This window comes from Lampris incognitus, chromosome 4, assembly GCF_029633865.1.
Source record: "Lampris incognitus isolate fLamInc1 chromosome 4, fLamInc1.hap2, whole genome shotgun sequence".
Classification (NCBI taxonomy): Eukaryota; Metazoa; Chordata; class Actinopteri; order Lampriformes; family Lampridae; genus Lampris; species Lampris incognitus.
In genome coordinates this window covers 55,450,600-55,465,456 of record NC_079214.1, presented here as the reverse complement: position 1 = coordinate 55,465,456, position 14,857 = coordinate 55,450,600, and the positions used below count along the sequence as shown (strand labels likewise).

Sequence of the window (14,857 nt, the reverse complement as noted above, 5' to 3'; positions counted from 1 at the left end):
TCTCACTATTTATCCTGGTGGTAGTGCCAAGCCTTTTTTTTTGAAAGAGGACCAAAGCGGGAACAGCCATTCAGAGCATGTGTTCTTGTGGTATGTTCTGAATGTCACATCATTCACTCCGGCCACCTCCCCATTTCCTGAACTGGGCCAGAGAGGTGACCCAGGCTGTGACCGCTCCTTCTCCCTTTCTGCCCCACTTTCTCAGGACTGGGCCAGGGTGGCGTGTCGGGAGTACTGCCAGGGCAGTGAGGTCATGGCAGTGGCGGACAAATTATGCCATAATCCACCCCTCCATTTATAGAGATCTGTGCGGCCAGTTCAGGGTGTCTCCCTGCCTGCCGCCCAATGACTGCTGGGATATGCTCCAGCATCCCCGCAACCCTTTGAGCAAGATAAGCGGTTCGGATAATGGATGGATGGATGGATGTTTCAGTTAAACATATAGCCTCTTTGATTCCTCTTTCAAACCATCCTCTGTATGTCCTGGTCAGAAAAACTCTGGTTCTTTTCTTGTAAATGAATGTTAACCCCTGAGTCCACTGAGTCCAGCTGTAGCCATATCACATGAGCTGCAAGCTATTGGGTCATTCAGTCACTGGACCAAAGCAGCAATGACACTTAGCAGCCCCTTGAGCAACTCAGCAGCCTTTTTTCAGGACCACACTGCCCACCTTCATAATAAGAGGACAGGGTTTGAACACAGCAGCTTCAGCACTCCCCAGCACATGCCAGTTTCTCACAGCTGGCAGGGATCCTGTGCCAGCGGTCAAACAATAAAAAAAGACTAAAGAGATACCATTCACCATTGGGACCTGGAATCTGTCCAGTGTGCCACAGAGAATTTAGGGCTCAGATTGGCCTCTTCAGCTATATGCACACCTGTCGAAACCTCGACTCAATCTAATGACACATACCATGGTCATCATCAACAATGACGGATGAACAAGAAGTGCATGTGTGTTTGTTTATGTCATGCTCAGGACACAAGGAATTTTCTGAAAGTCACTCACTCATAGTATTCTGCCGCCGGCGTAATTTTGTACTTGGAATAGGATGTCCCGTTGCCCAAAAAGGATCCATTGAGGAACTTGGGGTCGGTGCAGTTTTCACTGTTCCAGCTGTTACCACAGTTGAGCCAAGGCAGCTCGGCTGTCATGGAGGAGAACAGGTAGTGGAGGGACCAGGCAATGATTACATTGTAGTAGAAGCCTACATACAGGGCTATGATGATCACAGTGTAGCCCACACCTGAGGAGATAAAAGTTATAAGTAAGTGAAAGCAGAATGATGTCACTTTAAAATTACCATGCTATTTATCAAAGTCTGTTTTGTTTGTTTTTTTTTCTCCAAATCTTACATGATTACAAGCTAACACCTCTACTGCATCTGTACATTTGTGCACATTTCTGACACTGTCACTTTCTGGCACCATTAAAATCTATTTTTATTAGCCATAGTTAGATTTGTAATGTCTTATTCAATTAAGTATAATTTATTGAGCACTGAACCAATGTACAACTGAACACCTGCTACATTTTCTTTTTGAGCTGTACCCCATTCATGTCTTAGAAGATCTTTAGTTCAACAGACGGTAGTATATTTTGCAACAAATGTTCATTGACACGTAGATTTTTGTTCCCAAAACTGATCCTCATTCTTTCCAAATAACTCTGCATCTAAAACGTTGCATCAAAAATATTCTAATGTACCTTGAACTGTGACATGTAATAAAGTATACCCCCCCACCATCTGTCCTAATCCGTTACCATAAAATAGTAGAAAAGAAAATAACACAAAGAGAGATTCAATCAGCAACATCAACCTAGATATAACAAAAATAAAAGTTAACATTTATTACAGCTGTGCAGAATGCTTTTCATACTCTTGGTTAAAGAAATTGCTTATCTGGTAATCCGTGATGGCTTGCGGTGATATTGGGTGGGTGGGCTAACAAATGCATTTTACCCAACAATAGTTCACGCTGCAGTAACAGCAGCGTCACTTCGAGATACCAAGTTACAGCAACACTATATACCTTGTTGTGGTGGACACGTATTGGGGACAGAATTCAACCCAGGAACTAAGGGTTAAGTCATGGTTGCCCTGGCAGGTTAACGCAGGGTTAAGTTATGGTTGTCCAGCCAGTTTTCTGGTTATTCTTGCCACCTCCGCTCAGTCGAGCTGTGGGTTTTGTTTGTCTCGCTGATTTACCGTGGATTAAAGAAAGTTGCCTACACGGCTAAAGTGTGAACCTACGGTCTTCTCCGTTACTTCGGCTCTACACTGGTGACCCCGACGTCGGTTTTCGGATAAGTTTTCTGAAACCACACACATTATGGCTACGAACGCCGTTGCAATTAAACTGCCGGAGTTTTGGGAGTCTTCAGCGGCTACATGGTTCGCGCAGGCTGAGGCACAGTTCGCGCTCAGAGACATAACAGCAGACGAGATCAGGTACTACTACGTATTGGCAGCGCTGGGGTGCGCTACGGCTTCCAGGATTAGCGGTTTCATAACCAACCCACCGGCCGATGGTAAATACGCCGCACTTAAACATCTCCTCCTTGAAACTTTTGAACTGTCTGCAACGGAGAGAGCACGTCGCCTCTTCGCAATTCAGGGCTTGGGAGATGGCAAACCATCGGAGCTAATGAGCAGGATGTTAAACCTACTGGGTCAAGAAAAGCCATGTTTCCTGTTTATGGAGCTGTTTCTGCGCAACATGCCGCCCCACGTCCAGACTGCGCTCGCTAACTCCACCATCACTGATCCCCGTGAGCTGGCAAAGGAGGCTGACCGATTCTTCGTCGCTACACAACGTTCCTCCCATGCCGGGGTGCTGGCTCCTACCTTCACTGGCCCCCCGCCGACATCGCGGGCGTGGCCCGACGGTGGCGCCACAGCATCAGACCGCTACAAGCCCTCTGGACTCTGTATGTACCACGCTCGATTTGGTGCGAAAGCTAAACGGTGCCGTTCCCCCTGCAACTACAGGCCGACGGGAAACGAGAGGGCCAACACTCAGTAGTGGCCATGAGTGTTGGCGATACGAGCAGGCTACTCTTCATCCTCGACACCATCTCCGGTCGGCGATTTCTTTGTGACACGGGCGCACAGAGAAGCGTGCTCCCTGCTACTGACGTCGACATCATGGGCGGGGAGCGGGGCCCCCAGTTGGCGACGGCTGACGGCAGCCCTATCCACACCTACGGCGTGCGGTCTGTAGAACTGTGTTTTGGTGGACAACGTTTCACGTGGGAGTTCGTCATGGCCAATGTAACGCTTCCCCTCCTCGGAGCTGATTTTTTGTGCGCTTACGGTTTACTAGTGGACATTCAGAACAGCCGTCTGGTCGATGCCTTAACCTTCTCCTCCTTCGCATGTACGCGGAGGGAAGCGGCCTATGCAGGTCTAGCCAACTCTCTCTCAGAGGCAGACAAGTTCACCCGCCTCCTCGCTGAGTTCCCTGACCTCACCCAGCCTACCTTCTCTGCACCCACCGCTAAGCATGGGGTGGAGCATCACATTGCTACGAAGGGGCCCCCGGTCTACGCCAGAGCCAGGCGTCTCGACCCCGCCAAACTCGCCATTGCCAAGTCTGAGTTCGAGCACCTGGAACGCATGGGGATCATCCGCCGCTCTGACAGCCCGTGGGCATCCCCACTCCACATCGTCGCTAAGCCTGATGGAGGTTGGCGCCCATGCGGGGACTACCGCCGACTAAATGACGCCACCACGCCTGACCGCTATCCTGTCCCGCATATCCAGGACTTTTCTGCAAACCTGTCTGGCAAATGCGTCTTCTCAAAAGTCGACCTGGTCCGTGGTTATCATCAAGTTCCCGTGCACCCCTCAGACATCCCCAAGACAGCGGTGACAACCCCATTCGGCCTATTTGAATTCCTACGAATGCCATTTGGACTCAAAAACGCGGCCCAGTCCTTTCAGCGGCTGATGGATTCAGTGCTCCGTGGCCTTCCTTTCATCTTCGTCTATTTGGACGACATACTCATCGCCAGCGCCTCCGAGGAAGAACACCTGTCCCATCTTCATGCCCTCTTCACACGCCTCAGCCAGCATGGGCTGATCGTCAACCCGGCGAAGTGCCGGTTCGGGCTGACAGCCATGGATTTCCTCGGGCACCGCATCACTGGGGACGGGGCAGTCCCCCTGCCCTCAAAGGTGGAAGCGGTGGCGGCCTTTCCGTGCCCCCAAACAGCTCGTGCGCTCAGGGAGTTCATCGGGATGGTGACATTCTACCACCGCTTCATTCCTCGAGCCGCCTTTATCATCCGGCCACTGTACGAGGCGCTGAAAGGCATGTCCCCCAACCAGGCGGTCGACTGGACAGCAGAGCGGGACCGTGCGTTCACCGAGACTAAAGCTGCGCTCTCCCAGGCTACCCTGCTAGCGCATCCTTCACCTACAGCGCCTATTTCCATAACCACGGATGCATCGGACTATGCTGTTGGTGCGGTTCACGAACAGTGGGTGGGGGGGGCTTGGCAGCCTTTGGCCTTTTTCAGTCGCCAGCTTACACCCCGAGAGCGCAAGTATAGTACTTTTGACAGGGAACTCCTCGGTCTCTGGCTCGCCGTCCGGCATTTCCGTTTCCTGCAAGAGGGCCGCGAGTTTACTGCGTACGTGGACCACAAGCCCCTCACGTTTGCCATGTCCAAGACGGCCGAGCCATGGTCCACTCGCCAGTAGCGACAACTCTCCTACATTTCGGAATTCACTACCGACATCCAGCACGTCGCTGGTAAGTCTAACCAGGTAGCTGACTGCCTGTCTAGGGCAGTGATTGGAGCGGTCCACCTAGGCCTTGACTATGCACAGATGGCTGCTGACCAGGCCACGGACCCGAGCATCCTCCGTCTCCGGGCCTCCGACACGGGGCTCCGCCTGCAGGACGTTCCTTTCAGCGACACAGGTGTCACCCTCCTGTGTGACGTCTCCACAGGACAGCCCAGGCCCATCGTCCCGCACAGCTGGAGACGCCCCGTATTTGAAGCTGTGCACGGCCTCTCTCATCCAGGCGGTAAGCCATCCGTGCGCCTGACCTCTGCTAAGTTTGTGTGGGAGGGACTTAAGAGAGACGTGAAAGCGTGGGCCGACTCGTGTGTTGCCTGTCAGCGGGCTAAGATACACCGCCACATTAAGGCGCCCCTGGAACGCTTCGCAGTGCCGGAGAGACGATTTGACCATGTCCACGTCGACCTGGTTGGTCCCCTACCCCCCTCCCATGGGTTCACCTACCTCTTCACTGTGGTGGACAGGACTACGCGCTGGCCTGAAGCTGTTCCCCTGGCATCCACGACGTCTGCTGATGTGGCCCGGGCTTTTATTGGGTCGTGGGTCTCACGTTTCGGTACGCCTTCCGACCTTTCATCTGACCGTGGGCCACAGTTTACCTCAGAGCTATGGAATGCTGTGGGTGAGGCTCTGGGCGTCAAGCTTCATCGCACTACCGCCTACCACCCTCAGGCGAACGGCCTATGTGAGCGCTTCCACCGGTCCATGAAGGCTGCGCTTCGGGCTACTCTCAAGGACTGCAACTGGGTTGACAAGCTCCCATGGGTCATGCTGGGCCTGCGGACCGCCCCGAAGGAAGACCTACAAGCCTCCTCTGCGGAGCTGGTGTACGGCACGCCGCTGCGAGTCCCAGGCGATTTCATGCCCAATGCAACGCGTCCCTGGTCAGCTGTGGACCAACGAGCCTCCTTGCTGGACGGGGTCAGAGCTTTCACACCCGTCCCTACCGCCCAACACGGCGCTCCGGTGTCCCAGGTGCCCCCAGGTCTGCAGTCAGCGGACTACGTGTTCATCCGTCACGACGCACACCGCCCCCCTCTGCAACCCCCTTATGACGGCCCCTTCCGCGTCCTGGAACGGGGAACTAAGCACCTGGTGGTGGATTTTGGGGGCACGGCCGAGCATGTTTCAGTGGACCGAGTTAAACCCGCACACCTGGACTTGACGCAGCCGTTGGAGTTAGCCCAACCTCCTCGTCGCGGTCGTCCCCCGGCTCCGCCTCCTCCCCCCGTGGAGGCCCGAGCTGCCTCGTCTGCTCCTCAGGCCGACCTCCACAGGCCCGCGTCAATGCCTCCCAGAGACACTCCGGCCCCTGTTATCCGGAGCCGCCGCGGACGGCCTGTCGTCCCCCCGCGCCTGCCTGACTTCGATTACTAGGGCGAATTCTGGGGGGGCTCATGTGGTGGACACGTATTGGGGACAGAATTCAACCCAGGAACTAAGGGTTAAGTCATGGTTGCCCTGGCAGGTTAACGCAGGGTTAAGTTATGGTTGTCCAGCCAGTTTTCTGGTTATTCTTGCCACCTCCGCTCAGTCGAGCTGTGGGTTTTGTTTGTCTCGCTGATTTACCGTGGATTAAAGAAAGTTGCCTACACGGCTAAAGTGTGAACCTACGGTCTTCTCCGTTACTTCGGCTCTACATTGTTATAATAACAAGTGCTCTACACCAGTGTTTCTCAACCGGGGGTCCGCGGACCCCTAGTGGTCCGTGGTGTAATTGCAAGGGGTCCGTGAAAATAAAATCTCTTTAAAAAAAACGATCCTATGACATTTATAGAAATAGGATTATTTTTACTCAAATGCGACTGAGACCTTTATCTACCTAAACTATAAAGGGTAACAGGACTTTTTTCTCTAATTACATCTGTTTCACAAGTGTAATTTATTGTATTTTAATAAGAGATCTCGCTCCCGTTTGCATTGTTAGAAGTTACTGCATAAAAATTCTGTTGTTACATATATCTGAAAGTTACTGAATACATATTCTGTTTTGTTACATATATCTGAAAGTTACTGCATTAAAAATTCTGTTTTGTTAACTATATCTAAGTTACAACTGAAAGCTTATTTTTGCCCCAAAGAGTGAATAAATGCTATAATGCAATTTAAAATGCAGTTTCTACTGTTTCTATCAAATTGCAACCCCCTCCCCCAAGATCAGGTGGAGGGGTCCTCAGGGTAGATCAAAAATACGCAGGGGGTCCACGACCCCAAAAAGGTTGAGAACCACTGCTCCACACAAAACTATAGCGAAGCACCCACAAGAATGGCCTGATGCCCCCCCCCCACACACACACACACGTTTCCTAATTTTGTCGGATAGATGTTTCAAATCCACATTCCTTGCTGGGTCCAAGCCGCGCGTCTCCCCCAAAAAGCTAGCAAGGGAAACGGAAAAGTGGATTCTTAGCTGCACTTGCCGTTAGCCAGTCATTTCGTTCAAACCAAGTAACACAAACTTACAATTCTGGCGTTCGTCCTTTTGTGTTATTTGAACCTCGTTTGGACAACGTGTCCCCAGTCTCTACACTTCCGATATTTCCTCCAAAGACATCGACGGAAATGGATGCTAAAGTAGATAACGCACCTCGTTCATGCTAACTCCCGCCCTCACCTTCCCCCTTACCGCTCTCGCGCAAGCAGCAGCTCACGGTACGTGCCGTTACTCTGTACGTCCGCTGTCATTGGTCAAAACTCAGCGGCACGAGGGCTGATTGAACATAGGCGTGTCCTATGGTATCGGTTTATAACCCCATTGAAAGACGGCTATGATTTGTCGAGCGTGAATACTGTCGTCACCCGGAAGAGACCGTTTCCCTTTATAACCCATGCTGCCTTCCCTTATGACGCCGACGGCTAAGGTTAGCTAGTACTGTTTGGGCTGTAAAAAACAAACCCATTTAGATTAAGATCGATTAAGATTAAGTTTTCTCAATTTTATTGTGAAAAATAGGAAAGGCTTGGCTCTGTTAGCCCATTTATACCAGCCGTCCCTGCTAGTAATTATTTCGGTAATAATGGAGAAATTATATCTTATTTTCAGCAGAGGAGCAGCAATTGTTTACATTGCGGTGACCTCATGAAATGATAAAATTGCAAGTGATATATGAGCCCAACCCTAAACCCAGAGTACACCAGAACAACTCATTTTGTCCCAGTCTGACCTCTTATCGTGGCATTTGAAAAAGTAGACAAGGGGGGAAGTTTGCGAGAGCAAAACGGGAGGCGATCAGACAAACATGGAGAGATGGAGCTCAACAAGGACATATGTGACAGAAAGATTAGAAGTTACCGGTGGCATTTGTGCTGTGAAGGGAGAAAGGTAAAAAAAAGGGGGGGGTTGAAATTACCATAAAAGACGATGAGAGAAAGTGAAAAGAGCAGAATAGAGTGACGACTGGTGTGGGGGTCAGAGGTTACAGATAAAAACAGCGGTAAGGTAAGACACAGTGTTGTGTGTGTGTGTGTGTGTGTGTGTGTGTGTGTGTGTACCATGTTTTTTTCAGGATAGAAAAACCACCTAACTTGGGAACATTTCACTTTATGGGTCCCCATGAGGAAAAGGGTCTATTTTAGGGTGAGGACTTGGGTTTAGGGTTAAGGTTAGAATTAGAATTAGGTTAAGGTTAGGGTAAGGGTTAAGGTTAGGCATGTAGTTATGATGGTTAAGGTTAGGTAAAGGGCAAGGAAATGACTGCAGTCAATGAGGAGTCCCCACAAGTATAGAGAGACATGGTGTGTGTGTGTGTGTGTGTGTGTGTGTGTGTGTGTGTGTGTGTGTGTGTGTGTGTGTGTGTGTGTGTGTGTGCTCTAGCTTGCCTTTAAAGATAGGGCATATTTTCCAGACAGTAGCTGCCCCTTCCCTGTTGTACTGGCCCAAGGCAAGTTCCATGTAGAACAACGGCATCCCCGCAATGAACAAGAACAGAATGTAAGGGATCAGAAAGGCACCTGGGTGGAGAGAAAAGAAGAAATTTAAGGTACATTTCAATCACTTCAATTGGTATTTTCGTGACTTAAGGCTTTGCCCTTTAATTAGACAATCCCAGCAGTCTGAGGGGGAAATCCCAATTTGTGATTCGAACGGGATGAACGGTCGGCTAAAATGATCTGGTCATGAGAGGGGTTGACAAATCCAGTCTGAACCACCCCAATCAGCGCGCTGGCTGATTTGGGCTTATAGGATGTTATCGAACCTGTTTGATTTTAAGGACACATCATCTGCACTAGTGCTGTACTGTGTGAGGATCAGCGACTCAGTCCCAGAGCAGATAATGCTCATAGCCAAAAATGACACATCCCGAGAGACCATGACCCACAAGCATTTATTCATAATTGTTTTTGATTTTATTTTTATTTCCCCCATTCATTGACTTAATTTCTCAAGTCTGACAACCCACTTCCTTTTGGATCATACACTTTTCTGTGAAGTCAGCGATGGGTCAGGAATCAGCAGGTGTTTACCCTCAATGTAAAAAGGTGTCTTGAGTAAATCTGATCTCTATCTGATTTAGTCAAACCACATAAAAATCCAAGCGTAAATTGACCAAAGGTGTATTGAAGAAAGGGTTAAATGAGATTAAATTCCTTCTTCAATATATTCATTTTTGTGCTAAGTGTAGTTGTATTGTTAAGTGTGCGATGCACCATCCTTGCACACTCGTCAAGAAAGAAGGTATTTGCAGCAGGATTTAAAAAAAGTCAGTGCAACGTGCGGTTACGTGTGCAACCTTCTGCCTTTTCAAAGCTGGGCGTGATTTTTCAAGTCATTTAATTTGTACTTAGTTTAAGCCAATTTTCCCTTGTCCAGAGGGGATCGCAGTGAGCGCTTAAGTTGGACTGGGTTTAAGTCCCTCAGGCAACAGAACAGGTCAAAAAAAAAATCAATATTAAGTGCAAATGTAAAAGCCACACTGACTGCCAACAGATGTAACAGGTGTGTCTGTGCATGTTTGGTGGAGAAGTGCAAGGTAGAGGATAAGTGTCAGGCATTCAGAAATTGAGCATAACAAGGTGTGAATGGAGCAGAGAGGGAGGCAGGTGCATTGTTCAAGCTGGACTGCTCACAGTCCCTCCCTTGCATGCCGTGGTAGCAGGATAATCAACAAGGAAATTACCTCTCAGAATTGAATTGCTCTTGAAATAGTTCAGGACAAATGCTATATCGTGCACCACAATCTTCATCTTGTTCCCTGTTTCTCAGGGGTGTCCACGGCAGATTTTATAGTTTCATCAGTACCCTTTGAGGGCCTCGATCGATCCGGTATGGTCTATCATGCACTATAATAGGTTTTTTTCTTTTGCTGAGGGTAAACGTGAGTAAAACTACTTCTCAATTGCACAATTGACCTCCCTGGAGCCCCCAGGACAACATGATTGTTTTCACCGCATGAGTGGACACGCAGGCAACCAAGACACACCTGGTGAACACTGGTGTGGGTTTGTGGCACTAAAGCAACATCTGACCAGCATGATGAGCCTTTGTATGTTCAGCATACATGCTCAGCACTGTTTTCATGACAATGTGGCTGTAGTTGTTTTTTTTTTTAGAGCGTCAATTTTTGGTTATCGATAACCCCTCACGGCTGGACTCTCATTTGCAAAGTAACCCTGATTTCTGTTGTTAATTGTGATTTTATCCCAAGTTATGCCATCAAACAAGACCAAATAAGATTCCAGTACATGACACTTGCACATGAATTGCTCAGTGTTAGGGCATTAAGCCTTGTTCAGTATGCAATATTCAATATATGCGGTGACTCCAGGAAAAGTGTGATTGTTTGAAGCTGTCTAATAATGCACACTGTCAGAAGTAGTGTTTCGCTAACTATATCACGGATCGTTTGCTTCATGAGCTTCAAGAGGTACACCCGCTTGATCTAAATTTATGCAGGCATCGTGCACCTCCTGGTCTGAGAGGATTACAAATCAAACCTTACAGCTCTCTACCAGAGGTTTTGGCGATGTTTAATTCCTCTCCTCTTTAAAGCTGTGCAAATTATTACACCTAATGTCATATGTTGCAGAATGCCACAACACCATAACCACTCAAAACAGATTGTGCTATCTGGGCTTATATTCTGACCAGAGAAGTGTTGGCACTTTTTATTGTTAAGTTTGAAACCAGAAACTTAAGTCGTGAGTAGACATGCAGGGTCGATGGGGACACTTGTGAAGTCAAAGACCCCCCCCCCTCCGTGCGTTGCACGTTCGGCCCAGTTCACTCACCTCCTCCGTTTTTGTAGCACAGGTAAGGGAACCTCCACACGTTGGCCAGGTCCACCGCAAAGCCAATGACCGACAGGAGAAAGTCTATTTTCTTGCCCCAAGTTTCCCGCTCGTCCTCAGGCGCGGTTGCGGGGGGACCAGACTGGGGGCTCGGGGTGGGGATGATGGAGGAGCTGGTGTACTGGACCCCATTCTGGTCCTTGACCAGGATCAGTTCCACTTCTTTTTTCTCCACATTGCACTGCTTGAGCGGGGCGACCGATGAGAGCTTATGTTCTGGCAGGACCTGGATGTTCATCTTGTCTGCGATGCGGACGGGGCCGCTCTCACGGCGCCGAGGAGCTTGGCGGAGGTGATGCTGCCGCCGCTGGCCGCGATACAACGAAGGAAGATCCCGCCGGCAAACTCCGCATTGAGCGACTGTTCTCCCCCGGGAACTTCAGCCGGCACCACTGCATACATGAGCTGTGGAGGGAGGCAGGGAGGCAGGGAGGCAGGGAGGGAGGGGGGCAGACGGGGAAAGTTTGCAGAGCTCGCAGAGTGTGAGTGTGAAGGATCCCTGAACGCACTGTGGAGTCATTATATACGCAGAGCGGGACAGACAAGACACCGCTAGGAAGCTCCAAGAGATTTTGCCTTCAGTAATGAACAGTAAACACACACACACACACACACACACACACACACACACACACACACACACACACACACCGCACGCACGCACGCACGCACGCCCCGCTGATATGTACCATGTAAGTAAAGCTAAGTAAAGGTATAGACTATCAGTGACAGAGGTAAAGGGGGTTATCTGTACTGCGGCAGGTGTCGACGGAGAAGGTCGCTCCGCATGCAAGTCCCTATGAGCCTCTCGCCGCGCGCGCGCGCCTCTCAACAAACAGTTCACTCAATCAAAACCTCTCGCTCACTTTACCAGGCGTGATTCAAATCATAAAAGTGACATGGGGTAGTTGCGTGTGTCACCGCTGCAAAAGCAATTCGAAAGGCTTATAAAAAAATAACAATAACAATAATAATAATAAATAAAAAACGAATTATAAGCGCACGGTCCATACTTGTGAAATCTATGGGCACCTCTTCATGACCCGGTGCTGCTGTGGTCCGGATGCGTCTGAGGAGAGACTGCCCATTCTCAAGGAACTTTTAAAAGACTCGCCTTCCCCCGCCAGAGACAGTGGGGTGGGGTGGGGGGGGGGAGTGAGCTTTTAAATCACTTCATCTTCTTTCTCCCCCCCCCCCCTCGCTCTCTGCCGCACGTGATATATATTTTATAACTTGTTTTCTCTGCTTTGATGGCAATTTGGCATGTCCGCTGCTGGTCTGAGCAGAAGTGCACACAAAACGTGCGCCTCTCCGCTTCCATTCCGCTCCTCAAGAGCCGGCCGGCCGGCTTCCTCTCCAGGAAACTTGGACATTAGTAAATGACAAGTTTGGCGCACTCTTCCAGTCCTTAGAAGTCCTCACAAAAGTCACCGATGATATCATTCTGGGCCATTGACGTAGGTACGGGGGTGCATCATATATAGCCTATCACTTTAAGTTGAGCGTCAGACAAGCGAAAGGAAACATTGTAACGTAGTGGCGTGTGTGCACTTTAACATCAAAGGGGGTCTAACGTCGACCCCGGTGGGTTTGCGTGTTTACTTCTGGCTCCCATTGGCCCGGGTCTTCCCATACAGGCATGAGAGGTGAACTGGAGACAGAACTGGAGACAGGTATGAATGACAGTGCCATACGACATTGCGTGTGTGTTTATAAGTTGGTGGATGGTGAATGACTTTGCAGGGTGACCCGGGCTGGTCCTCAGTGCCCCAGGACCCTAAAAAAAGAAATATGCGGCAAAGAACAATGGATGGATGTTTTAATTTTGACTTTATTTATCTGTTTCTTCTCCGTACTAACTAGATTGAATTATAGTTTTCTAAGAAGCGGTAAAAGCATTGTGTTCCGCGTGTAATCGAATTCTACACCAGCTTTTGCCAAAGGCAACGATTTCTATTAGATATGGTTGATCAGTTCATCCTATTAGAGTCAATGAATGTCCTCTTAAAGCTCTCCAGTGCTTCTTTTATAAAACCTTAAGAGGGCTGTTTTGGGGCGTTTTGTTTGCAAAGATTGAATAACTGAAGTGATGGTAAAGCAAAGGACCAGGTAATGAGGCAAAATAATGTTTTATTAGACTTACTTTCTTCTGACTTAGACGTATGCCTTTGTGTGATGGCTGTCATGTTTAAAATAGTGCAGCTCCCTGGTCACGTGTCGCTCCCCAGATTTCAACTTATTCGCCGATTTGTGGGAAACTTCTGATTTCCTAGCAACTGAAGAGACCACTATTTGTGCAACAAGCCAGGGTATGCAGGATGGTGGACATCTCAGAATGTAATACAAGAGGGTTTTGGATGTCCCTTCGAAGAGAACACAACGGAGGCTATCTGCATTTGGTTGAAAATGACATGTGGTACATGAGATCTTGTGCTCAACGCACCTCTGTTAACGCGAGCTTCCTAAATAAGGAGTGTGGTTCTGAATACCCACATGCTTAGCGGGTGTAGGTCATCATTACAGTGCGAACCTATTGGAAGAGTTTTGTGGAATATTTCTTTCAGTTACTATGCACAGTGTATATATGATATACATCTTCTGTCATAGGCGTTCTCCGGGACAACAGCATTGCTTACCATGTGGCATTAGGTGCACCTTTATTTAATCCAAAGTGCATTGCATTACCATGGGTGCATACATCTTTTGCACAGACTAGAGAACGAACCTCAAACTCACGTTCACACTACGCGTCAGTCCCTCTGTGAGGTGAACAGGATTGCTTAAGGCAGGATGTTGTCACCCTTCACCTGTGTCATCTTCCGCGACAACCTTTGTCCCCTCAGCATGCGGTCATTAAGAGCTTTATCTACTGTGCCCCCTTCTTTTTCCTTCTCGGACTCGGGCCGTCCTCCCTGAGGGCCACATCCTGATCTCTGGAAGAGTCTAATGAGACATGAAATGGCCTCACAGCGGTCCTCTCTGGAATTGACCCAGGCCTTTTGCCTGTATTCCCCCTCCAGACCCCCCCCCCCACACACACACATACATTCTCTCAATCCTTTCTTCAAAAGTACACGGTTCTTTACATTGCTATCTAAGCCAGGCAGTTCTAAGCGATAATGTTATTATCCCTTTCCCATGTGCCCCCCACAGCGCTCCGTGTTTGGATGACTTCACTGGTTTACTCCCAGTAAGGTGCTAAGCTCTTGCCACAAGTCCACACCAGGGAAATCGTATTAACTCTGAAATGTGAAGCATAATGCCACAGCCACTTATAAAGAGACAGGATAAACTATAAGAGATGTTTCATGATATTTTGATAGATTTTTTTTTTTACCTACAATACACACACGTAAGTATTTAGTTTGCATTCCTAATGTGCTACTTTTGGGATATTTCGCTATATTGCGGCGGATATGAAATAGGGAAACGAATCAAGTTGACACTTACACATGGCATGACTTTGCACTTTAATTCTGTACTTTTTGGGGGGTGGGGGGTGGGATTTTTCCTCCTTTTTCTCCCCAGTTGTACCCGGTCCATTACCCCACTCTTCCGGGCTGTCCCGGTCCTTGCTCCACCCGCTGTGCCGATCCGGGGAGGGCTGCAGACTACCACATAACCCCTCCAATACATGTGGAGTCGCCAGCTGCTTCGTTTCACCTGACAGGTGAGGAGTCTCGCCAGGGAGACATAGCGAGTGAGAGGATCACGCTATTCCCGCTATGCTACCCAGACGCCTAATTCTGTACAT

The 14,857-nt window shown here is 49.1% G+C and overlaps 1 protein-coding gene across 1 annotated transcript in view; it reads right to left on the bottom strand.

Annotated features, from left to right (window-relative positions):
- The window catches only part of slc6a2 (solute carrier family 6 member 2), a 43,829-nt gene extending 31,677 nt beyond the window's left edge, over positions 1 to 12,152 (bottom strand). The window contains exons 1-4 of the mRNA XM_056278104.1: positions 12,117 to 12,152; positions 11,044 to 11,508; positions 8,635 to 8,766; positions 1,011 to 1,248 (exon numbers count right to left, since the gene is read on the bottom strand). Of these exons, the coding sequence (XP_056134079.1) occupies positions 1,011 to 1,248; positions 8,635 to 8,766; positions 11,044 to 11,341 (668 nt within the window). The 5' untranslated portion in view covers positions 11,342 to 11,508; positions 12,117 to 12,152. The remainder of the gene's footprint in view (positions 1 to 1,010; positions 1,249 to 8,634; positions 8,767 to 11,043; positions 11,509 to 12,116) is intronic.
- Positions 12,153 to 14,857: the final 2,705 nt, after the last annotated feature.